At 50.1% G+C, this 25770-nt stretch overlaps 1 protein-coding gene across 6 annotated transcripts in view; it reads left to right on the top strand.

Moving 5' to 3' along the window:
- The window catches only part of SCHIP1 (schwannomin interacting protein 1), a 97974-nt gene that overhangs the window by 60527 nt on the left and 11677 nt on the right, over nucleotides 1-25770 (top strand). The window contains exon 1 of one of the 6 annotated variants that reach the window (XM_071752799.1): nucleotides 15205-15616. The exons of 3 other annotated variants lie outside the window; for them this stretch is intronic. In XM_071752799.1, the coding sequence (XP_071608900.1) occupies nucleotides 15587-15616 (30 nt within the window). In that variant the 5' untranslated portion in view covers nucleotides 15205-15586. Of the gene's footprint in view, nucleotides 1-15204; nucleotides 15617-22744; nucleotides 23046-25770 lie in introns of those variants that run through there. 2 more of the 6 variants (XM_071752800.1, XM_071752798.1) reach the window with 2 other exon arrangements.

Genomic DNA, 25770 nt, shown 5'->3' with positions numbered 1-25770 from the left:
GGTGGTTGAGCCGGTTCCAGAGGTGTTTTTTCCTTTGGAAAAACTGAGGAATAGTGGCTTTTCTTCTGTGGGGGAGCAGGGGCAGGCTGGCTGTGTGTGTTTTGTGTAAGGGGTGAACCCGGTGCCAGCCTGGATGGAACCCCCTTAGATGGGTTTGTAGGGAAAACACCGTGCGGTATTTATTATTATTTTTAAATTAATTATTTTTCACGAGCGCCTTATCTAAAGGTTGGTGTAGGAATGGTACGGAAGTTCTGGGCTGGAGGCCGGGTTGGTGGGGAGCAGAACCAGCACCGCACATGTGCTGGTGGCACCGCGCCGGGGGGAAGGTTCTTCCATACCCTAGGAATTCAGAGCTCCCATAAATATCTCCTGGAAGCCCCACAGGAACTCTGGGCTGTGATGACACACACGGGATGAGCGATGGGCTCCTCACCACCCACACCCTGCAGCTTCGGGGTGGTTTGGGTTTTGTGGGGTTTTTTTTTATTTGTTTTATTTAAGGCACTCCATCCTTTGACTTCCTGTGAAGTCATCTGGGTGAGGGAGGTGGGGATTCCCCCCCCCCCAATACCTCCCCGAAATCCTTGAATTATAATTAATTGGTGAGAAATCTGGGTGGGTGCCTGGAGAGGGGGAAGAAGGGGCTTGAGGAGGGGGGCAGCCAACCTGTAGGATGCTTTTTAACAAAGTGAGCACTGCAGCCTCGGTGCCCTGAGGACCTGACAGGTAACAGCCTTAATTACAGTCATTTCTGCAGTTAAAAAAAAAAAGCAAAAAAACCCACACACCTCATTTTTGTGGTTTGGGAGCTTATTTCTGCAGTGTTATCTGATAAACTTCTGCCTGGAGTGCTGGAAACTCTTTGCCTCTGGGTATGTGCTTACCCAGATGAGATGTCACCTTAGGAATTGTGCCTCTGGAAGGATTTGCCTCCTCCACCCTTCCAGCACAAAGGCAGCCTCAAGCCCTGACTTGTCCTGCCAAAAAGGATGTGTCCTGTATCCCTAGAACTCCTCAAGAACAGCCTGGAACCAGGATGGGAACCAGGTTTGGGAATGGGGGAGCTCAGCACCTTGAGAGCATCTCTTATGGGGAGGGGTGAGTCTGTAATCCTTCCAGCCTCCCCTAAAACCAGCATGGAAAGAAAAACACCTCATTTTTTTCATTTTATCTCTCTTTTTATTTTTATTTTATCTCTCTTTTTATTTTTATTTTATCTCTCTTTTTATTTTTATTTTATCTCAATTTATTTTTTTTTTTTTAATTTCCTCCTGCCTCTGGTGTTTCCCTGTGGTTTAGTATCTTGCTATTCCCAACAAAACCTTGTTGTCTTTCCCTGCTGGAAGCCCAAGTGTTTGTAAACATGGAAATCATGAAGTGAAAGCAGCCAGGAAGCAAGTGGAGGGGGAGATGGACTTGCTTGCCCCAACTGCTAGCAGAATATATTAAGGAAAAAAAAAAAAAAAAAAAAAAAAAAAAAAGGAAAAATTCAGTATTCTAGACTTTAGCTGGTGTGATCTGAAGTGGTCTCCTCAGCAGGGATGTGGGGTGAGAGGAGGTCTTGCTTTGGGTGTTTCTTGGGCTGGTTTGTGTTAACAGGAGCCCAGTGGAGATGTTTTATTAAGGCAAATAAAATCCTGAGTGACACCTCTGAAATGAGAGGGAGAGAGATTTGTGCCTGGTGTCCCTATCTGTATTTTGTTGCTTTTGGTTGTGTTTCAGGAGAAGGCAGAGGCTGGGCCAGGAGGGACCCATCACAGCTCTGTCTGTTCTCCAGTTCAGGTTTTTGGAGGTTTTCTCAGCCAGGAACCTTGCCTAGAAGCTCAGTTTTTGGGCTGAACTGCAGGGAGGGCTCAGGAGCTGGGATGGTAAGGGGGTGTCTTGGGTTGAAACCCCATCAGGATAATAATGATGGATTTAGGCAGCTGTTTCTTTGCATGTTGGGGGGGAATAAATCCAAGGTAGTGGAGGGCTGGGTTCTCAGCATCACCCAGTGCTCTGCCAAACCTGGAATCTCCACTCTGCAGGAGAGCAGCTCCAATCCATGGGGTGGGTGTCTGCAACACCTGGAGTGAGGGAAAATCAAGCTGTGTGTGGAGAGAGCCTTCACAGCCAGATTATTTAAAAAAAAAAAAAATAATCTGTATTTAAAAAACCAGATAGAAAGTGTTGATTCGGTGCCACCTGAAGCACCTCCAGGTCAAAGCTCTTCCCTAGGCCCTCAAAGTCTTGTGGTGCTTTGAAAAGGTAATAAAATGAGGGGAGCCAACAGAAAGTGGGAAGGTTGAAGTCCAACCAAGTGGAGATTGCTGGAGGAGCTGGGAGGAAAGCCAGGATCTGCTGAGCAGGGAGCAGCCCCTCCAGCATCAGCCCCACCTGGAGCTCCTGGGTCTCTCCTGGAGAAATCTCAGCCCTTCTCCTGCTCTGTAAGGCAAGACTGTCCTCAATTCCAAAGCCTACAGAGGTTGAAATGCCCTCTGGAAGTATTTGAAATAATACTCCAAACCTTCCCCAAAAAATAAACCCCTCACCAAATGTGTTGATATTAGCAGCAGAACTGGCTGAGCCAGGGTAAGGACAGCAAGAGCTGCTGTGATTTATCTCCTTGCTTCTCTCTGCCTGGGCTTGCATGAAAAACTGGCTGCTGGTTGGAAAATCAAGTGCAGCACTTGGTTGTTTTTTTCAAAAGCAGGTAGAAGCTGGGAAGAAAGGGTTGGTTTCTGGCTGCATGCAGGGTGTCAGATCTCCTACTCCTCCTTAGAGCCAAAAAATAGATCAGGGCTATTAATGGCAGTGGCATGAAGCTGGGTCCCTGGCTTCTGCAGGGATAGGTGTGTTTGGAGAGCCTGAGCAACCCTCCTGGGATCATCTGGTCTGGTAAACAGCATCCAGAGAGAGAATTAAAAATAATCCCTCAGCATCATTGATGCTGCAGCCCTGGGAGCTGCTCAGGAGTGGAGATGCTGCCTGAAGCTTCGTGTGCCACAGCCCCAATCTCTGCTCCCAGGGTAAAAAAATGCCAGTTCCCAGCCTCATTTTTGTTATTGAAGCCTTCAGTGCCTGGAGGATGGGGTTGGAAATCAGGGGGATTGTGCTGGCAGGGCTTGGGAAGTTCATTGGGCACTGTGGATTCGTTAAGGAAAGAAAAATTTATTTTCTTGTGTCTTTTTGTGTGTTCTTTTCCCAACCAAACTTTAGCCTTGGATTGACAGCACTGCCAGGAAGCTGGGGGACAGCCTAAAGGAGGTTGACAGAGAGCCCCATTTCATTTTTGATGGGGGGAATGGTCTTTCCTGGTGCTTTTGGAGGAAAAAACCCTGTTGTGAGGGTGGGTGACATTCCTGAGTGAAGGTACAAACCTTGGGTATAATCCCTACTGGGAGGAGATTTTGTTTTCCCAGTCTCTCCCAACGACTCAGGACAGGTGTTTATTTTCTAAACCCTATTGGTGTGATGATTTATTCACCTTTTCTGGCCACGTTGCTGTTTTCCAAGGCTTTGGGGGGTGGGTTCTGCATCCCCTGGCTGAGCATCCTGCTGCAGGGCAGGAGAAACCTGCTGAGGAGCTGCAACTTCTCCAGCAGTGGGAATTTGCTCAATTTAGGCTGTTAAAGCTTCAAATCATCCTTTTTTAATTATTTTTTTGTGTGTGTGTGTGTGTGTGTGAGAGAAGTTTCCTTAGCTTTGGCTAAAAAGATTTGAAAAAAAAAAAGCTTTCTTCCAGCTCACACCTGGCTCTGCAATCAGTCCCTCTTCTGTGCAAAAAAACCAAGTTTCCCTCTTGCAATTATCTGCAGTTGTTGCTTTAGATGTGAGGAGCTACATAATCACTCTGCTCTTCAAAACTTTCCAGCTTTTTTTGTTTGTTTGTCCTCATTTTGGGGTGTTTTTTCTCTCCCTGCCACCCCTGGGTAGCTCTGATTTTTCTCCCTGAGCTGCCTTCCCTGCCCACTCACCTCTGGAGCTCTTTCCAATGAGAAAATCTTGCTCAGCCCATTTATTTCTCCTTGTCTGGGCTTTGTTAAAATGAAATCTGAGCATTTGGCTGGGCTGGAGGAAATAGCTGGGGCTCAGAAGGGCTGGGGAGGAAAGGGAAGTTTCCATCCTCGGGTTAAATCCGTGCTCAGCTGGTAGATGGCAATGCTAAAAGATAAGGAGAAAAAAAAAAAAAAAAGCCAAGAAAACTATATTAAAGTGCTTCATTCCTTATGCATACAAAAGCTGCTGGTATGGACAGCCTGCAGGGGATTGCTGTGCTTTTAGTGAGTTATTAAAAATTTAATCTAAACTTTTTATTTAATGTAATGCCCATATTGAATTTATTAAAGAGGGACTTGGGGAAATGGGAGAATTCTGTACCTGAGTCATGTGTGGCCATCCCCTTCTCTGCCTCCTTTTGCCTGACATGAGGGTGTTTATAAACTCTTCTTAGCAGTTTAAAGAACCCAAACAACCATCAAATAGTAATCTGTGAATCATTTTTCCTTGCTGACTTCTCTGTGCTGTGTCTCTGCATTAATGCATCCTACCCAGAGATGTATCCTGGCAGAGCTGAGCTGGCCTTTTCCTTCTTCTGCTCCTGCTTTTTATTCTTTCTCAGGGTGAAAAATGATAAATCTGGTTTCTGGAGGTGCCTTGCAGAGCTCAGAGAATCCTTGGCTTAGGAGGGAGGCTCCCAGCTTTTTCCTTCTGGAGGTTGACCTGGGAGCAGCAGGGAAACATCCTGGAGCCTTGAAAAAGAAAAAAAATCCCCCCAAAAAACCCCTCCCTGGGTCCTGTTCCAGTTGTCTGCTTCTGGGAAGGAGAAGGGAGGTGAGAATCAGAACCAGACCTCTGCCCACAGCCTTGTCCCCCTCTTCTTATGGAAATCCTTGAAAATCCAGCCTCAAAAAGATGCTCAAAAGAGCAAAAGGCCTCATGTTTACCTCCAGAGTATTTAAATTCTAGAAAGAAGTTGCTCAGGAGCTTCTCCCCCCACAAAGACTTGGAGGGACAAGACCTGGAGTTGTTTGGTGCCTGGTGTCCCTGCCTTGAGCCCAAGGGACAATGTTTGGTCCCAGGGGCAGAGCCAGCTCAGGCACAGGACCTGGAGCTTGCTCCAGAATTTTTATGCTTGGGAAAGTGGAGGAAAAAACTAACCAAGGTGTAACAGAGCCCAGGTCTGGCTGAGAAATTGCAGCTTCTGGGAAAAAAGAAACTTTCCAGTGAAGGCCACCAGAAGCATCTTGGTACCCTTGGACAGGGTGCAGCTGATGCCAGGTTGGTGCTGAGGAATCCTTGGAGAGGTTCCCACTGTGGGAAAGCAAGGAACTGCCCTGCTTTCTGGATGAGGGGTAATTGGAGCTGGAATTGCTTGGAGGGAATCCCTTGGGGCTGCCCCCAGCTCTGCAGCTTGGAGGAAAATGAGGGGTGAGCTCAGTGATGTTTAAAATATGTAAAGGGAGAGAGAGGCAGGGGGATGGAGTCAGGGTTTTCTCAGGACAAGAGGCAATTGGTGCAAGCTGGAGCATGGGAAGTTCCACAAAAATATAAGGAAAAACTTCACTGTGAGGGTGACAGAGCCCTGGCACAGGGAGGTTGTGGAGTCTCCTTCCCTGGAGACATTCAGAGCCCTCCTGGATGTGTCCTGTGTCACCTCCTGGAGGTGACCCTGCTCTGGCACCTATGATCAGCCTGGTTCAATCTTTTGAGGTCCCTTTCAACCCCTCACTTTGTTTTTCTGGGACCCCATCAGCTCAACTCAGGGGGGTCGTTGGGACACAAAGATGGTGTCCATAAAAATAAAATTAAAATATATATATTAAAAAAAAAAGGGAAACCCAACCAAAGCTGGGGAACCCCAAGCCTATCAGTGTAGGTCTGATTCCAGCTGACACCCCCAAACAAATCCTCTTTGTTCTGGCAGAAACCAGTGCCCCCTGTTATGGGGAGGAGCTGGGAGCTGCTGGCACAGGGATGAAAAGAGCCTGAGGCAGAGCTGGAGGGAGGGGAAAATCTGATTTAAGGGACAAGAACTCTTGCTCTTATATGGTGCTGCTGTGCCCAGGCAGTGGCTCCTTCATCCCATGACTAATCAGGGATCCACCCTGCCTTAGCCTGATTTTTTTCAGCTCTATTCCAGCCTCCTGCTCATCATCCCTGCTCTGCCCCGGGCTGGAACCTCAGGGGTTGGGTTTTTTGGTGGGTTTTTTGGTTTTTTTTTTTTTTGCACAATTGCTTTTGGAGCCTGAAACCCATCCCCATCCCACCATGTGCTGTGGCCATCAGCTCTAAGGAGCTTTGGGTTGGGGTTTTTTTCCCCCTTTTCTTCTCTTTCTCAAGTGAGACTGGGGTTGGGAGTCAGACTCCAAAACTCATCTTCAAAACTTCTGAAAAAGGTTTTTTCAGAAGGCTGAAAGTGTCAAATCAGCCTCAAGCATGAGCTGGGGTCTGCTCAGCCAGACCTGGCTTTGCTCCCACATTCATCAGTGTTGGGCCCAGTGCTGTTTAATATCTTTAGTGATGATTTAGATGAGGGGATTGAGTCCATCATCAGCAAATTCACAGATGACACCAAGCTGGGGGGAAGTGTGGATCAGCTGGAAGGCAGGAGGGCTCTGCAGAGGGACCTGGACAGACTGGAGAGTTGGGCTGATCCCAAGGGGATGAGGTTCAACACAAGAACCCCATGGGGAGCTCCAGGCTGGGCACAGAGTGGCAGAAAGGGAGCTGGGAGTCTGGATTGCCAGGAAGCTGAAGAGGAGGCAGCAGTGTGCCCAGGTGGCCAAGAAGGCCAATGGCATCCTGGGCTGGCTCAGGAAGAGCGTGGCCAGCAGGTCCAGGGAAGGGATTCTGCCCCTGTGCTCAGCCCTGGGGAGGCCACAGCTTGAGTCCTGTGTCCAGTTCTGGGCCCCTCAGCTCAGGAAGGAGATTGAGGTGCTGGAGCAGGTCCAAAGGAGGCAACTGGGCTGGGGAAGGGACTGGAGCACAGATCCTCTGAGGAGAGGCTGAGGGAGCTGGGGGTGTTGAGGCTGGAGAAGAGGAGGCTCAGGGGAGACCTCATCACTCTCTCCAACTCCCTGAAAGGAGGTTGGAGCCAGGGGGGGGTTGGGCTCTTTTCCCAGGCAACTCTCAGCAAGACAAGAGGGCACAAGAGGGCTCAAGTTGTGCCAGGGGAGGTTTAGGTTGGCCATGAGAAAGAATTTCTTTCTGGAGAGGGTGCTCAGCCATTGGAATGGGCTGCCCAGGGAAGGGGTGGATTCTCCATCCCTGGAGCTATTTCAAAAGAGCCTGGATGTGGCACTCAGTGCCATGGGCTGGGAACCACGGGGGGAGTGGAGCAAGGGTTGGACTTGATGAGCTCTGAGGTCCCTTCCAACCCAGCCTATTCTATGATTCTATGATCATTCCCAGCCTTCCCAAAAAACTTCATAATCTCAGCAGTGGGGGACTTGGAGCCTCTCTGCAGGGTGATGGAGTTGGGGGGAGTTGTGTGCAGAAGAGAAGCAGACCTCTCAAAAAACCCCAAACAAGTAAAAAAAACCCAAACAAAACCCAAAAGGACAACCCCAAAAAACCCCAAACAAACAAAAAACCAGACAAAAAAAAAAAAACCCAAACAAAAGGAAAAACAAAAAAAAAAAAGAGATTTCTTCCAGGCTGTGTCCATGAACTTGGAGTTCTGGGCATCAGGCTTCAGAGCTGTGTGAAAAATCCCCTTTTCCCTATTTTTAGCCTGCCCATGACTCAGGGGTTTGTCTCCTGCTCTCATTGCAGGAGCATTTAAAGGACACTGCTGGTACCTGTTAGTAATTACATTCAGATTTGTGGTTCTTGGCTCTGTTTGGAAAAAAAGAAAAAAAACCCAACTTTTCATTTCAGGGAGAGTTTCTGCTATTGCATCCTTACTTCTCCAGCCTGCAAATCCCCCTTCTGTGCATTTAGCATCCCTTTTTGCAATTAAATGAGTTGCAAAGTAAAACCAGCCCCATAAATAAGCCCTCTCAGCCTCTCCCTGGCAGAAAGCAGGAGAGGGGTGGGAAGGGAGAGATGGGCTGGGGGCACCTGGGGGCAGGAAAACCCCATCCTCATCCCCAGATGTTGCTTTCTTAGTCCTTGGGGTCAGTGATTAATGTATCTCTGATAAATTAATGCCTGATTTTTGTTGCCCCAGACCAGTAGCTTAATGGTTGGTAAGTGCTGAACACTGGTGGGGTTGCTACAGATGCTTCTGGCCCATCAGCCTTTCCAGGGAGCTCTTCCAGTCCCCAAGCTGAGGATGCTGAAGGTCTCCCTGTCCTTCATCCTCCTCTCTCTTCCCCCTCTTTTTGTGCCATTTTCCCCCCTCTTTTCTCTTTCTTATAAAAAAAAAAGCCCATCAATTTTCCCCTCTCACTGTTAAAATTCAAGGGGGGCCCAATACAACCTTGTTTGGTTTTTTGTTTTTTTTTTTAAATATTAAAAAAAATTATGTTGTATATGATTTTAATAGATATTTTTTTTATATCTTTGAAAAATTAACCTTTCAAAAATGAGTGGGGGAGGAGGGGCTGCCTGCAGCAAGCCTGGCTATGCTGAGAAATGCATAACTGGGTTATTGGCTCCCTTAAAAAATTTTGCTGAATTTGTCATCAAAGGGATCTGAAAAAAAGTTGCTCCTCCAAGCTCGTGCATCAGAGGCTTCAATGCTTTGGAGTCATTCTCTGTCCCTATTTATACAGCTGCAGGATTGGGGATTTTCTAGGGAAAAGATCTCAAGAGGGTTTTGGGGAGCTGCTGGCTGCCTGATGCCAGCATCCCCTGCTCAGGCATGGCTCAGAACCAGAAAAATTGGTTTTTTGAGCCCAAATTGGGGGTGCAGGCTCTTGGTGGGTGTCCCCCCTGTGTTTCAGCCAGGGGGGGATGCTCTGGCAGCTCCAGGCAGAGGATGAGCTCAGGGACACATCAGGGACAAGTTGAGGTCCCCTGGGGATGCTCCTGGGGCTCAGCTCAGCCCTGGGGTTGTTTTGCATCCTCCTGGGCAGGGTTGATTTGGGGTTGGTTGAGGTGATGGAAAAATAAGAGGAGCTGAGGGGTTGGGGAGTTGTGGCAGCTCCTGCCCAGCAGTTCCTGCCTGCCCTGGCCAAAAATGCTGAAAATTGTTTGTAGGTGATGGGATTTGCTTCAAATCCTCTGCCAGATGGGACAGAAAGAGCCCTATGAGAGAGAGGTGGTTTGTAATATTTGAATTTATGGATCCCAGGTCTGCCCTGCTAAAGTTCTGCTCTTCTCCCTGGCATTATCCAGACTGGGAATCTTGGAAAAAAAAAAAGAAACCGGTTTATTCTTACAAATATAAATAAAATGGTGAGGAGACATTAAATTAAGCTACCAGGGATTTAATTAAGCAACCAGGGAGGTTTTCCAGATGGGTTTTTTGGGGATGTCTGCTTGTCCACCCTGCTTTTTGGCCCTTTTCTGTCACCAGCAAGTTGTAAAAGCTTGGGAGACTGGAAATTGTTCCCTGCAATGCCCTGTGAAGCATTTGCCATCCTTGTGCCTGGAGCTGGGAAGCTGCTGTCACCTTCTGCTCCAGGTTTTGAAGGGGGAGAGGATGGGGGGGTTTGGTGATGGAGAGGTGAGGATGCTGGTGGTGAGATGGGTAGAAAATGGATGGTTTTGTTGTTTTTTTTTTTTGGGGGGGAGTGTGAATCTTTTGCCATGAAAAAATGAAGCCATGGGGCTGCTGCAAGTGCAAGATGTGAACTTCAGCCTCCACATAAAAGTGCAAGAAATCCCTTTCTGGTGCTCCTTGATTTTCCCCTGGCACGTGGGTGTTCCCACCAGGAGTGACTCACTGGGGTTGCATTCCCTGAGAATGTCACATTTGGTCCTCAGAGGAACAAGGAGAGTTTTGTTCTAGCATTTCCATCCTTGTGTTTTTACCCTGAAAGGAAAAACCAGTTTGTACCCCAGTTTGTACCCCAGTTTGTACCCCAGTTTCTAAAGGGGTTTGCAAAGCTGGAAGGGACTCCAGAAACCTCCCTGGTAGGAAAAGGGGCAGAGAAGAGAGAAGGGCACTGCTTGGGTTTTTAAAGCACCCAAAAGAGGATTATCCCTTGTAGAGTAGGGTTAACATATCCAAAATGATGGAAAACACCTTGGCATCATCCTCCTTAAATACAAAAGTAATAGTCTGGAGCATTAAATGTGAATGTAATCCAAACAAATGCTCCCCTTCCCAAGCAGATGTCTAGTATTAACTGATTAAAAAATAATCTTTTTCTGGGTTTTCTTGCTAGATTTAAACCCTGGAAAAGCTTTGGCTTGGCTTAAAGAGGAGCTAAACCCTTCTCTCCCAGTAAATCATCAGCAAATAAAGCTGAAATCCTGTGAGGCTGTGTGTAATTCAAGCTTCTGCTCTTGGGGTGGGCAGAAGCATCCTGGGGGCTGCCTCCCCTCCACTGGGGCCTTTTTTTTTACCCAGTACCTAGGTTGATTTTCTGATTTGATGAAGGGAAAAAAAAAAAAAAAAAAAAAAAAAAGACCCCACACATATTAATTTAATCCATCTTTTTGTATTGACCCAATGGGTCAAAATTCACCTTTTCCCAGTTCTGGGGCTGAAGTGTGAAGTCCTTGCTGCTGGTCTGGGGTTGAGTCTGGGTGGAAAAATAAATGAGAAGGGAGAAATGACAAAAATAAGGAGCAGGGCTGTCTGGGGCTTTCATGTGGTAACATGTCCAGGCCTCTTCCCTCTTCCCTCTTCCCTCTTCCCTCTTCCCTCTTCCCTCTTCCCTCTTCCCTCTTCCCTCTTCCTCTTCCCTTCCCCTGTTCCTTTTCCATTTCCCCCCCATTTCCCCCCATTTCCCCCCATTTCCCCCATTTCCCCCCATTTCCCCCCATTTCCCCCCATTTCCCCCCCTTTCCCCCCCTTTCCCCCCCTTTTCCCCCCCTTTTCCCCCCCCCTTTTCCCCCCCCTTTCCCCCCCCTTTCCCCCCCCCTTTCCCCCCCCCTTTCCCCCCCCTTCCCCCCCCTTTCCCCCCCCCTTTCCCCCCCCCTTTCCCCCCCCCTTTCCCCCCCCCTTTCCCCCCCCCTTTTTCTCCCCCCTTCCCCCCCCTTCTCTTCCCCTTATCCCCTTTTCCCCTTTTCCCTCAGCATGTGCTCTGCTCCTCCAAACTGGAGGGTTTGGCTTTACTTCCCAGCTTTATTTTTTTTTTTAAGGAGGGTTTTCCAGCAGAGGAATGATGATGGGAGGGTTGATAACCTCCCCTCTCCCTTGTTAATGATTTCCTGGGGCTGAGGCACAACAAGCAGGGAACTCCAAGGCTGGATGGGGCCAGGACCAGCCAGGAGGAATGGTGCTGCATCCATTTGTCACCTTCTGGATCACAGACTCAGAAATTGTGTCTTTTCCTCCAGAATTTGGGGTACCAGGTGTTTTCTTTTGCTGTAGGAACAGGTTGTTCAGCCTGGAGAGAGAAGGCTGCAAATGGGGAGACCTTGGAGCACCTTCCAGTGCCTGAAGGGGCTCCAGGAAAGCTGGGGAGGGAAAATCATGGAGTGATGGGACAAGGAATGATGGTTTTAAATTTAAAGGAGGATGCTGAGATGAGAAGTGAGGCAGAAATCCTTTGGGGTGAGGGTGCTGAGCCCCTGGCCCAGGTTTCCCATGGAAGTTGTGGCTGCCCCATCCCTGGCAGTGCTCAAGGATGGGTTGGATGGGGCTGGTGGGAGGTGTCCCCTGGTTAATTAACCCAGGTTAATCACAGGGCAGGTCCAGGCTGGGGGGGGGAGGGCTGTTCAAGCAAGACTGACCCTGCTCCATAGCAGCATCTTCCCAGACCCTTTGGAAGAGACCTGGAAAAAAGGGGTTTGAAGGGCAGTGGTTCATGGAGGTGTCCCCAGATGTGTGTCAGAGATGTTCTCCAGGGCTTCCCAAACCACACATCCCTAGTTCTGGGGGAGGGCTTGAGGAAAACCTGACTAGATCATGGAAGATGCCTTAAGTTAGAGGCTGGCTCTCTAAGGAAGGCCAAAGGAGGCAGTGCAGGGGGACATCTTCTAACTGAGAGGGGCTTGGGAGGTCCCCAGGGCCCTCCTGGGGCTTCCATAGAATCACAGAATGGGCTGGGTTGGAAGGGACCTCAGAGCTCATCAAGTCCAACCCTTGCTCCACTCCCCCCGTGGTTCCCAGCCCATGGCACTGAGTGCCACATCCAGGCTCTTTTGAAATAGCTCCAGGGATGGAGAATCCAATCCAGGCTCTTTTGAAATAGCTCCAGGGATGGAGAATCCACCCCTTCCCTGGGCAGCCCATTCCAATGGCTGAGCACCCTCTCCAGAAAGAAATTCTTTCTCATGGCCAACCTAAACCTCCCCTGGCACAACTTGAGCCCTCTTGTGCCCTCTTGTCTTGCTGAGAGTTGCCTGGGAAAAGAGCCCAACCCCCCCCTGGCTCCAACCTCCTTTCAGGGAGTTGGAGAGAGTGATGAGGTCTCCCCTGAGCCTCCTCTTCTCCAGCCTCAACACCCCCAGCTCCCTCAGCCTCTCCTCAGAGGATCTGTGCTCCAGTCCCTTCCCCAGCCCAGTTGCCTCCTTTGGACCTGCTCCAGCACCTCAATCTCCTTCCTGAGCTGAGGGGCCCAGAACTGGACTCAGGACTCAAGCTGTGGCCTCCCCAGGGCTGAGCACAGGGGCAGAATCCCTTCCCTGGACCTGCTGGCCACGCTCTTCCTGAGCCAGCCCAGGATGTCATTGGCCTTCTTGGCTACCTGGGCAAGCTGGGCTGTGCCCCCATGGAGAGCAGCACTGCCTGTGCTTTGCCTTCCCCCAGAAGCATCAGTTCCCACCTGGAGCACTGCCAGGAGCCTTTCCCTTGCTTTAATCACTCCCTGCTTTAATTAATACCCAGCTGCCTCTGAGCAGGGAATGGCCAAAGCCAGAGGAGCACATCCAGAGGTTGAGGAGGAATCCTGGATCATCTCTCTGGGCTTGTGCAGGCAAGAGCCTTCCAAGCCTGCAAACTGCTGGGTTTTTCTGCAGCAGGTGACATGAGAAAGCCAAAAGTCCAGTTAATTAGCAAAAGGAAAAGCTGTAAAATGGGTTTGGGGGAGGGGGGGTTGGTGCAGGCTCCAGCAGGGAGCTGCTGCTCTGAGTCACCATCGTTATAGATAGAGCCACCCGTGGGAAGCAGGGGGGGAATTTTGGGAGTTTTCCTTGTGATGCACATCATAAATGGCATTAGGGATGATGTAATGTGCAGAGCTGCTTTTGGCTTGCCACAAATCTGTCTTCAAAGCAAGCCCAAGGTTGATCCAGAATATTGGAAAGTGGTGGCTTTTGGGGTTGGTTGGTTTGGTTTCTGTTTTGTTTGGTCTGGGGTTTTTTTATGTTTGAAAGGAGCTGTCTGGTTGTGAATAGGATTCTTGGCAGATCTGGTACAAAACAGGCATGAATTCATCTTCTCTTAAAAACTGCAAAATAGATTTTTTGGGTTGTTTTTTTTTATTTCTTTCTTGAGTGAAAGCTCTAACTCCAAGAGATAAAGGCAAACTATTAGGAAGGAATTATTTACTGTGGGTGCTGAGCCCCTGGGTTTCCCAGAGAAACTGTGGCAGCCCCATCCCTGGCAGTGCTCAAGGATGGGTTGGATGGGGCTTGGAGCATCCAAGTGTCCCTGCCCGTGGCAGGAATTGTACTTAGATGGTTTTGGAGGTCCCTTCCAACCCAAATTGTTCTGTCATGTTTTGGTTTTTTAAAGCCCATCTCCTGTAGGAGAGCACAGGAGGCTCTGGGTTTTGTTTTTTTTTTCCAGCTGCAGGAGGGCTCCAGGGACTCTGCATCCACCCACAGTTGCTCCAGCCTGTTTGAGAAACTGGGAAAGCTGATGAGTGATGATTCTACAAAGGATTTGATTTTATTTTATATTATTTTTTGAATCTAGAGGCACATCTGTTGTGGGGAATCGAATCTGAGGCACTGTGAGCAAGTGTTTGTCATGTGTGTTCCTGAGCACAGCCCCAGCTGGCTGCCCCTGGGAGCAGAATAAAGCCCTCTTTGACCAAAAAAAGTCAGGCAAGGCATGGAACTGCTTTTAGTTGTTTTTGCTCTATAGGGTGAGAGCACCCAGTGCATGGTACGAGTCCTCAGGGTGTTTTGGTCTCACTCAGATGGGTCGTGGCCAGCCAAAAATAAGGCTTGGCTGTGAGACTTGCTGTGTCCTTGCAGCCAGGGTTGGCCTGACCCCAAATTTTTGCTCGTGAGGCTCTGAGGGTTCGTGTTACCCCCTGGAAAATGAGAGGTGACACAGCAGGAGCAAGGCAGGGATTGTCCCCAAGGTGCTGGGCACTGGGGAGGCTGCATCTCGAGTCAGTTTTGGGTCAGAAAAGAGACAATGAGGGGTTGGAGTGTGTCCAGAGAAAGGCAATGGAGCTGGGAAAAGGTCTGGAAAACCAGGAGTGTCTGAGGGAGCTGGGGGTCCATGGATCAGAGGAGGCTGAGGGGAGACCTTGTGGCTCTCTGCAACCCCCTGAGAGGAGGTGTTGGGCTCTGCTCCCCAGGAACAAGAGGGAACAGCCTCAAGTTGTTCCAGGGGAGGTTTAGATTGGAGCTTGGGAACAATTTCTCCCTGGAAAAGGTTGTGAGGGCCTGGCCCAGGCTGCCCAGGGCAGGGCTGGAGTCCCCATCATCCCTGGAGGGGTTTCAGAGCCCTGGGGATGTGGGGATGAGGGACACGGGGCAAGGGTGGCCGGGGCACTGCTTGGACCTGATGGTCTGAAAGGTCCTTTCGAACCAGAACAATTCCATCATCCTCACAAACCTTGCCCTGCAGAGGGACCCGGTCCGGTTGCGGGTCCCTGGGGCGCTGCCTGGCCCCAAAACCAGTTCGGATCCATGGCGGGGAGCTCCGTGGTGCCCGAGGCTTCGGGGTGGGAGTGTTTTTAGCTGGAAATGTCAGGCAGAGCCTCTGCCAGAACCCACCCCGCTGCCAGCCCCACACCTCGGACCGCCGACAGACCCCCGACGTTCCGGTCCCGGAACGTCGGGGGTCTGTCGGCGGTCCGAGGTGTGGGGCTGGCAGCTTTTTGGGTTTGTGGAGACACGCAGCTGCCTGTCTGGGACTCGGTACCGTCACCGGTTCGGCAGCGCTGCCGCAACCAAGACGGGGTGGGGAGGGGATGGGCTGGAACTGCGGCTGCCGCAGCATCACCCCGGAGCTTGGGAGTGGGGAGAGAGGGAGGGGGGGGGGGTGGGATTTCCCCCTCCATAGCTCAGTGTCCGAAGTGGCAACCCCCGACCTAAGGACGGGGTTATTTTTCCCCCCTGCCAGGAGCTCACCCTTCTCTGGGTCTTTGTGCCAGAAGCGCAGCCAGGGGCGGGACCGGGACCGGTTCCCCCCCCCCATCCCTCCCTCCCTCCCTCTCCCGCCGGGGCCGCCGCTGCGCAGGCGGAGCAGCGCGACAGCATCCATCTTACCGGCGGGCTGCTGGCCCGGCTTCCCAGCCTTTTCCTGCCGCAGCCTCCTCCTTCTTTCTCCTTCTCCTTCCCTACCGGGGCCGGAGAATCCCCTCGGGGCAGCTGCGATCGCTGCCGGTTGGGCGGCAGCGCCGGATGATGCTCGGAGATGGTTCACCAGGAGAACTGCTCCTACCAGGTAAGGGGGGAGCGTGGCCTGGACCCCCATCCCAGCTCTCCCCCCTTTTCCCCTCTCCATATCCCACCTCTTCCCCCCCTTAAACCCATCTCCCCCCCCTCACTCCCAGCCCATCCCCAGCTGACCCCCACCCCAGGGCTTGCAGGGAGCCCCGGCTCCCTCTGCTCATGTTGGAAGGGTGGGCTCCTGACCACCCCCCCACCCACCCACCCACCCACCCATCCATCCACCCCCCTCCCGGGGCTCTCCAGGCAGTGGGTTCAAAGCAGCCGTGGTGGGGATGAGAACCCAGTTGCTCTCTGGGGGCTTTTGTGCTCCCTGGTGTGATGCTCACTGGCACAGGGGATGTGCTCACCCATGGGAGCTCCCTGCACCCAAATCTGCACCCAAATCTGCACCCTGCTCCCAGATCTGCACCTGCTGCCTGCACCCAAATCTGTACCTGCTGCCTGCACCCAAATCTGCACCCTGCTGCCTGTTCCTAGATCTGCACCCCTCTTTCTGCACCCAAATCTGCACCCCTCTTTCTGCACCCAAATCTGTACCCCTCTGTCTGCACCCAAATCTGCACCCTGCTGCCTTCACCCAAATCTGTACCCCTCTTTCTGCACCCAAATCTGTACCTTTTTGTCTGCACCCCTCTTTCTGCACCCAAATCTGCACCTTTCTGCCTGCACCCAAATCTGCACCTTTCTGCCTGCACCCAAATCTGCACCCCTCTTTCTGCACCCAAATCTCTACCCCCTCTTTCTGCACCCAAATCTCTACCCCTCTGTCTGCATCCAAATCTGCACCTGCTTCCTGCACCCAAATCTGCACCCTGCTGCCTGTTCCTAGATCTGCACCTGCTGCCTGCACCCAAATCTGTACCCCTCTTTCTGCACCCAAATCTCTACCCCTCTGTCTGCATCCAAATCTGCACCTGCTGCCTGCACCCAAATCTGCACCCTGCTGCCTTCACCCAAATCTGTACCCCTCTTTCTGCACCCAAATCTGTACCTTTCTGTCTGCACCCCTCTTTCTGCACCCAAATCTGCACCCCTCTTTCTGCACCCAAATCTCTACCCCCTCTTTCTGCACCCAAATCTCTACCCCCTCTTTCTGCACCCAAATCTCTACCCCTCTGTCTGCATCCAAATCTGCACCTGCTGCCTGCACCCAAATCTGCACCCTGCTGCCTTCACCCAAATCTGTACCCCTCTTTCTGCACCCAAATCTGTACCTTTCTGTCTGCACCCAAATCTGCACCCTGCTGCCTGCTCCCAGATCTGCACCTGCTGCCTGCACCCAAACCTGTACCCCTCTTTCTGCACCAAAATCTGTACACCCTCTGCCTGCACCCAAATCTGTACCCTTCTGTCTACACCCAAATCTGCACCCAAATCTGCACCTCTCTTTCTGCACCCAAATCTGCACCCAAATCTGTACCCCTCTGCTTGCACCCAAATCTGCACCTCTCTTTCTGCACCCAAACCTGCACCCCTCTGCCTGCACCCACCTCTGGGTGTTTATATTCCTGTTTATAATGAAACTGCTGGGTGTAAGTGACCGAGCTGTGTATTTGCATTTCTGGAGTTGCCCCAGGTGCAGTGATGCCCATTTTCTACTGGAATCCATGTCTGGAATATGTCTGGGTGCTTCCCAGGTTTTTGGAAAGCTTTCTGGGGAGATGGTTGTTTTTTAGACATAGATTCGGGCTGCTCTGCTCAGTGTGCAGAACTTGGGGATGGATTTGGGAACAAGCATTCCCTTCTGGGAGCATCCATCCCCATCCCTGGGGCAGCAACCAGCAGGATGCTGGTAGTGGGGAGAGCTTTGGGGGGGCTCTTCTGGTTTCCTGGCTCTCAAGAGAGGGGGTGGGTGCTGGTGGGTGCAGCTCCATGGTACAGGTGGGTTATGAAATACCCAAAAACATCATGGTGAGGATGCTGAGAAATGGCTTTGCTTACATGTGAGGGAGTGGGGTTTTTTTTTTCCAAAATAACCAACAAACAAAATAACCATCTCCCAGGCTGGGCTGAACCCTTGGGAGATGGGGGCTTTTGCTCATCCTCATTTCCTTCTTCCCCCCCCCCCCCATGTTTAAATCAAACATCAGTGAGTGTTTGAAGCCAAAATATCTCATGCTGCAAAATCTGTGATGAAGATACCAGTATGCACAGAGCTGAGAAGGGTTTTTAACTGGATGTTTTCAAAACACTTCCGGAAATTAATTTCCATTTTTAGCTCCTTCATAAAAAAAACCCCTAACAACACAACAACAAAAAAAAATCCTGTTGTTTTGGAGTGTTGGGTTTGTTTGTTTTTTTTTTTTTTAGGGAGGGGTGTTTACATTTTTTTTTTTTTTAGCCTGTTTTTAAGGGCTCTGTTTTTGCTCCAGCCAGGATGGATGGATGGATGGAGCCTGTTGCTCTCATAAATGGTGCCATTGTTTCTGGGCAGAGGATGGTTTTTTCCCAGCCTCCTCGTGGGCAGGCAAGGGTTAAAGGTTGTGCATTGTTTCCTGGGTGGAAGCTGGGTGGGAGCTGGTCTGTGGCAGTGGGAGAGCCATGATGCTGCTGAGCTGCAGCACCAGCACAGGCTTGGCCACCAGCCCTGCATGTTAATGCGCTGGGTTCTGCTGCCTTTTATCTGCTTTAATCTCCTTGCATATTTCTGACCTGCTTCCTCTCTCCCAACCTGATAAATACAGAGAGTGGAAACAGGCAGACAGCAGGGAAATTGAAAAAAAAAACAAAAAACCCAAAAAAAAAAAAACCCCACCCCAAAACAAAACCCAACTGGTCTCCCGATTGAGAGCTCTTTCCAAACCTTCCTGCGACACTGATTTAGGAGCAGCTTCAGCCCCTTCCCAAACCTGCTGACCTAAAGGCCAAATTTTAATCCTTTCCTGGCTGGTGATGTGGGTCAGAGGGAGACAGCAATGATGGGGATTTTTCAAGATTTTTTTTTTTTAAAGATTTTGGTGGCTGCCCAGAGTGCCCCGGGATGGGGGGAGCAGGGTGGCAGCCTGGCATTCTGCTCTCCTCACTCCTCTTTTCTTGAAGCTATTAAATAAACTCAGAATAAATCAAATCAGAGGAGTGAACCAGCACAGGGGAAAACTTGAAAAAGTGTTTGTTTTGGAGAAATTCAAGTTTGGACACGACCAGGTTGTGGCTGGGGCATAAGCAGTGTGGTAGGGAGGGTGCTGAGGAAGAGGAGGGTGTTTCTGCTGTAAGCCATGGCTGGAAAGCCTGTTCCTTGTCTACAAATGAGCTGACACTGCTGCTGTCTGAAATTCAGGTGGCCGTGGGTCATTTGGATGTCACTAAGTCAGGTTCATCACTTTGAATTTAGGCCAAGTCCTCCCTGGTCAGGAGGTCCCAGCCTCTGACATCTTTCCCGTGGCTACATCGTGAGGCTGCTGCTGCTTTTCAATCTGTGTATTTTTCCTCTTAGTTTTGGTGTGGCTTTCCTTTCTTTTTTTTTTTTTTTTTCGTGTTTTATAATGATTTCTTTTCTGAGGCCAAGCATTTTGTTCAGGGCTTCTTATTTCTCCTACAATGTGGGAAGAAAAATGTCAGCCCCTGCGCGTTGTGAGGGTTTGTGAGGTCCCCAGCTTGCGCAGAATAAAAGGAAACTGTAAAGCGTGCAAATCAGGCCTTAACACAGAAATTAATGTTTTATTCTGACATCTTAGCAGTGCTTTCCTGGCCTGCAGCCTCAGCCAGTCTTGCAGTTTAATTGTAAATGCCTCTTTTCAGTGCTGCTTGGTGTTGCACGGAGCAAAACGTGACTCCGGGCTGTCGGTGGCCTCGTCTGTGTTTCTTTGCCCCCACCCTACGAGTGGGTGACATGTCTGGTCTCCTTGGGGTTGGTTCCTAATGTGTCTTTAAAAGCAGAGAGCCCCCCAGCCGGGATGCCCAGCCTGAGGCTGGAGTTTCCAAGCAAGCAGTTGCCCGTGGGAACAGGGTTTGGCTCCGTGCGCTGGCATCGGGCACGCTCTGAGCTATCTGCTGGCAAGGGGGTGGCTCTGGAGATGCTCCATGCAAAGAAAATTAACCAGGAAAAAAAGAAAACCCAGCCCAAGAAACCAAAAAGACTGGAGAAACGACAGGAGGTTTCTTTTGGTTGGTGTCTCCAGGGAGCTGGGTAGAAATATCATCAATAATTGAGGCAACTTGGGATTGTGATGAGTCTGGAGGGCACCTCCTTACCCTGGTCTGGGAACACCAGGATGGCAGGGAGGGGGTCTGGGTGCTTTCCTTGGACTTCTTTGGGAACTGAGGAGGTTTGTCTGTTACCTCTGGAACCAGCTGCATGTTGGAGCTGTTCCCCAGCAGAAAGCAGCAGGCTGGGTTCCTCCCCAATGGAGAGTTTCTCCTCCAAGAGTGTTGAGGTTTTATTTTTTTTTTTTTTCATTGACTCATGCAGTGACGTGTGAACACTTGGGTTAAATTTAGCTGCTTCCTTGCCCATGAGCCACCAGCATGTGCTGAAAGCCCATAAAACTTTTGATGTGTCCCATTTCCTCTCCTTGCTGACAGCTGACCCCAGTGCTTCCATCCCCAGCCAGAGCATCCCCCGTGGCGTTGGGTCCCTGGCTCAGGAACACCCCAGCTGACCTGCTCCAGATTCCTCCATCCTGAGCTTTCTCTTCGTGCTCTAAAAAGAAAAATCAGGCTCTGGATGTGTGTGTGTCCCCTGCCAGCATCCTGGTGGCTGCTGGGACCACAGGGGCTGCTGGTTTCCTTCTGGTGCCATCTGAAGCACAAGGAGGTTTTGGGCAGTGATGCCCATGGAGAGCAGACCCAGCAGCTTGGACACATCTGGGTGGTTTTCTTTCCTTAAATGCTGAATCACAGAGAGCATCCAAGGGCTGGGACAGCTCTGGAGCCAGGCTGGGAATTGGGGGTGTTCAGCATGGAGAGGAGAAGGATGAAATGGGGAGACCTTGGAGCAGCTTCCAGTGCCTGAAGGGGCTCCAGGAAAGCTGGGGAGGGACCTGGGACAAGGCATGGGATGGCAGGAGCTTGGAGTGATGGTTTTAAACTGAAAGGGGGAGACTGAGATGAGATTTTAGGAAGAAGTTGTTTGGGGTGAGGGTGCTGAGCCCCTGGCCCAGGTTTCCCAGGGAAGCTGTGGCTGCCCCATCCCTGGCAGTGTCCAAATCCAGGTTGGATGAGGCTTGGAGCATCCTGGGCTGTGGGAGGTGTCCCTGGGACTGGATGAGCTTTAAGGTCCCTCCAACCCAAACCATTCTCTGATTCTATGATAACTCAGTGGGTATTTTTGTGCATGGGGTGCATGTATAAAAGTTATTTCTGTATTTATTTATCCCTATGTATTTCTATTACCCACATCCATTTCCATATCCATGTGTATTTAAATGGTAGACAAGAAGATGCCCATGAGCCAGCAATGTGGCCTTGTGGCCAAGAAGGCCAATGGCATCCTGGGGTGCATTAGAAAGGGTGTGGTTAGTAGGTCAAGAGAGGTTCTCCTCCCCCTCTATTCTGCATTGGTGAGGCCACACCTGGAGTATTGTGTCCAGTTCTGGGCCCCTCAGTTCAAGAAGGACAGGGAAGTGCTTGAAAGAGTCCAGTGCAGAGCTACTGAGATGATTAAGGGAGTGGAACATCTCCCTTATGAGGAAAGGCTGAGGGAGCTGGGGCTCTTTAGTTTGGAGAAAAGGAGACTGAGGGGTGACCTCATCAATGTTTTCAAATATGTAAGGGGTGAGTGTCAGGGAGATGGAGTTAGGCTTTTCTCAGTGGTGACCAGTGATAGGACAAGGGGTAATGGGTGTAAATTGGAGCATAGGAGGTTCAAGTTGAATATCAGAAAAAATTTTTTTACTGTAAGGGTGACAGAGCCCTGGAACAGGCTGCCCAGGGGGGTTGTGGAGTCTCCTTCACTGGAGACATTCAAAACCCTCCTGGACACGTTCCTAGGGGATGGACTCTAGGGGGCCCTGCTCTGGCAGGGGGGGTTGGACTAGATGATCTTTCCAGGTCCCTTCCAACCCCTAGGATTCTAGGATTCTATGAATATATTTTGGGTGAATTCTGTGCCTTCCCATCTGTAGGGGTGACATTGATGTCAGTCTGCAGGGGGGTGGCTTGCATGTGGCAGCATCCTTCTGCCTGTTGTGGGACTGGGCTGGGGTTCACCATCCCACCCAGGGACTGGGAAGGGGTGGGGACATCCCTGCCCATGGAGGAGGGCAGGGTGATGCTGTGACTTGTCCCACATTGAAGGAGAAGCATATGGCAGGTTTCAAGCTCAGCCTCACCCAGCCCTGGGCTCCTGGCCACCACATCCTTCCTCTGTGCTTTTGGGATTTTTTAATTTTTTTTTTTTTTTTCCCTCAGATTTATTGTGTCAGGCTCTATCCCCACGGTCAGGAGAGGAAGTGCATTTAGCAAGAGCAGGAAAGGACACAATGAGTCAGCGGTGTGGAGGGGAAACTAAAATAATTAAATATCCAGAGAATGATTTTTGTGTCAGTTGGGAATTACAAAAGTCTGGGACAAGGATGGGATTAAACAATCCTGTTTATTCGTGCTGGTTTTTCCTGAGGGGTCAGAGCAGAGGAATTCTGGGGTGCAGAAGTTAGAGGCAGAGCTGGTAATCTAACTAGAATTTGCATTTTGGGGTAAAATGCTGTCAGCATGACGTGGTGACATCATTTAAAGGTGTCAGTTTAAAGGTTTTAAACCCTGCAGGACCAGGCGTTGCGCGGGCCCCGAGCTCCCCATCCAGGGGCAGCCTGGGCACCTTTTTGAGCTCTCTTGGTTAATTCCTAGAAACATTTTTTTTTCTTGTTAAGCCAAGCAGGATCTCCCCTCCCCAGGTGGGTTTTTTTTTATGTGTGTGTGTCAAAAAATACAAACAATTTGCCCTGGTGGCTGCTGCTGCTGCTGCCTGCCCCATCCTCAGCTCCGCTGCCACCGGGGACTCGGCTCCTCCAGGGGATTTCATTGGGATAACTCCCACGGTGAAAACCCTGGGAGAAACCCCCTTCCTCCTGCTGCAGCCACACCGTCGGGTTTGGGTTTTTGACATCAGACACCAGGTTTTTTTTCCCTGCCCTTGTGGAGCTGGCTCGGGGCTATTTTTATCCAGCGCTGGCAGTGGTTGGAGAAGGACGCGGCTTCCCTGGCCTTCTCCTCCCTCTCATCAGCTGCCCCGGGCTCCCGTTGACTTTATTAGGGAAAAGCAAGGTGCTCGGGAGGGAGAGGAGCTGGGAAAGCATCCTGAGGAAGACTCTTGGCTCCCAGGGTGAGAGCTTGAAGAGGGGAGGAAGGAGCGAGATGCTCCCTTGGGAGCGTTCCAGCGGCCACGTGAGGACCCGGGAGCGAAGGAGATGAGTGGGGAGGGTGATGGAATGGGTGACATCATCAGGAAAGCACCCCCACCACCCGGGGAGGGCAGTTATAAAAAGGTAAGGGACATTAAAATAAAAAAAAAAAGCTTTTTTAGCTGCCAACAGCTGTCTTCTTGGCAGGGAGGGGGGGGGGACCTGCGGGGTTTGGGGTGCATCTCGCTCGGAGGTGATAAACCTCACCCCCCCCCCTGGGTTTTCATATCACTTGATGATAAAGAAAATGTAAAGAGCTGTTTCTCAGGGGCTGAAGGCAATTTGCCACGTGGCTGGAGCCACCAAAGTTTGACTTCACTGTTGCATTTGCCAGCAAATCCCCCCGGGAGGGAAGAAGAGAGAAAAACCGAAAGTCTCGGTGGTTCCCATTTCTGTTTGTGACTCCAATAATAGCCCTGGGACCTCACAGAGATAAAACAAGGCCCTGCCTATGCCTCTGGAACTTTAAATATAGCCCTGTGGCTTGTAATGACAGAGCTCTGGCAAAAATAGCTCCTGCCTTGAGCCAGGCATGGGCTGTGCACCCTGTTGGGTGCCCCTGGGTACTCCCAGGGTGCAGCCTCCCAGAGCATCCTGACCCCTTGCATGGTGGGGACACTGCCTTTGGGGTCCTGCCTCTGGTAATCAGTAATTCAGGGTGTAATTAAGCAATTCCCTCTTCAGCTATTAGCAGAGAACACCTGGGTGCCCATCTGGGCTTGGTTCCCATCAGTCCAACCTGAGAAATGCCTTGACCAGGAGCTGGGTGCTGTGCCATGGGTGAAGGGGCATGAGAAGGAGCCTGGCTGATTGCTGGGGCACCTCAGCACCCACTGAATCTCTCCTGTGGTTTTTGTTGGGTTGTTTCAGGAGGGATTTTGCTCATTTTCCCAGAAAACTGCAGGAATCTGGTGGGCATCTGCTTTCCATCCCATGTTGGGTCTCTCCCAGTGCCCCCAGGGATGGGCTCGTGTGGGAGGCAGGATAAATATCCAATATATTGGAGATATATAACTAATAAATATAATATTTATCTATATGTAAATACAAAATATATAATATATCCCATATATTGGATACATTCAAGCTCTCAAACAAAAAAGTGGTGCTTTTTTTTTGGTGTTGGGAGCTGTGCCATGGGTGAAGGGGCATGAGAAGGAGCCTGGCTGATTGCTGGGGCACCTCAGCACCCCCTGAATCTCTCCTGTGGTTTTTGTTGGGTTGTTTCAGGAGGGATTTTGCTCGTTTTCCCAGAAAACTGCAGGAATCTGGTGGGCATCTGCTCTCCATCCCATCTTGGGTCTCTCCCAGTGCCCCCAGGGATGGGCTCGTGTGGGAGGAAGGATAAATATCCAATATATTGGAGATATATAACTAATAAATATAATATTTATCTATATGTAAATACAAAATATATAATATATCCCATATATTGGATACATTCAAGCTCTCAAACAAAAAAGTGGTGCTTTTTTTTTGGTGTTGGGAGCTGTGAAGGGGCATGAGAAGGAGCCTGGCTGATTGCTGGGGCACCTCAGCACCCACTGAATCTCTCCTGTGGTTTTTGTTGGGCTGTTTCAGGAGGGATTTTGCTCATTTTCCCAGAAAACTACAGGAATCTGGTGGGCATCTCCTCTCCATCCCATGTTGGGTCTCCCCCAGGGATGGGCTCGTGTGGGAGGAAGGATAAATATCCAATATATTGGAGATATAAAACTAATAAATATAATATATATCTATATATCTATACAAAATATATAATATATCCCATATATTGGATACATTCAAGCTCTCAAACAAAAAAGTGGTGCTTTTTTTTTGGTGTTGGGATGCTGCAGCATCCCAGGGCTGGGTGTTTAAGAGCAGAAATGCTCATGCATTATCTGAAAATACAATCTAATCTAACCTAATCTAATCAGCAGCAAGATGACAGCACTAGATTTATAACCAGGAATAATTGCAGCAGGCAAGGGGGCTGGGGAAAAGAGTGTCTGCAGGGAAAGGCTGAGCCTCTCCTGGCAATTTGCCTTCCCTGGAAGGGTTGTGGAAAGCCTTTCCCACCCAGGCAGTCCCAGCCCTCATCTGACTTTGGGTTTCCAGGCTGTGCTTCAACAAAGGGGGCTGCTGACCTGTGAATTGGAAGGTCAGCAAAACATCCAGCCCTAATTGTTTGCCTTTAAAATAATAATAATTAAAAAAAAAACAGCAAAAAACCCCCAAGCTTTTTGTTCATAATAATCTGGACCAGCCTTCAGCTCTGCACCCACCTCCCCTCTCAGAAATCCATCCATTTGCTGGTACAGTGTCAAAATAAGAGGTTTAAATAACATGGTTTTATTTGCATGTTGATATTTGAGCCATTCTTTTTTGATGTGTCGAGTGAAGTCTATTTAATAGCTTAAAAAAAAAAAAAAAATCAAACAAAAAAACCTTGCAGTTCTCCTTCTCAATTTATAATTTTCAGTACCCAGCTCAGGGGGGGAGTAGTGCAGCTGTTGGGTAATTTATCTCAAGCTTCAAGTCCATGTCCCTCAGGTATATTCTGTTTTTTACTAACTGTTCCCTGTGTTATCATAACCACAAATAAGACTCCTGATTTCTTTCTGGTCATTAACCAGGGGCTGGTTAATAAACCAACTCCCCTGAGCCCAGCCCTGGGAGCTGTGTTATTTAGCATCCTCACTTATCACCTGGTGGAGAAAATAAAATTGCTTCTTGGTTGAAGGCACAGCCTGGGAGGAGGGTGGGAAATGGGGCAAAACTTGGAAAAATGAGGGACAAAAAGTCTGGAAAGAGAGAGTTCCACCTG

The sequence above is a fragment of the Heliangelus exortis genome, chromosome 9 (assembly GCF_036169615.1).
Source record: "Heliangelus exortis chromosome 9, bHelExo1.hap1, whole genome shotgun sequence".
Lineage (NCBI taxonomy): Eukaryota > Metazoa > Chordata > Aves > Apodiformes > Trochilidae > Heliangelus > Heliangelus exortis.
This window is presented reverse-complemented; position numbering and strand designations above follow the sequence as displayed.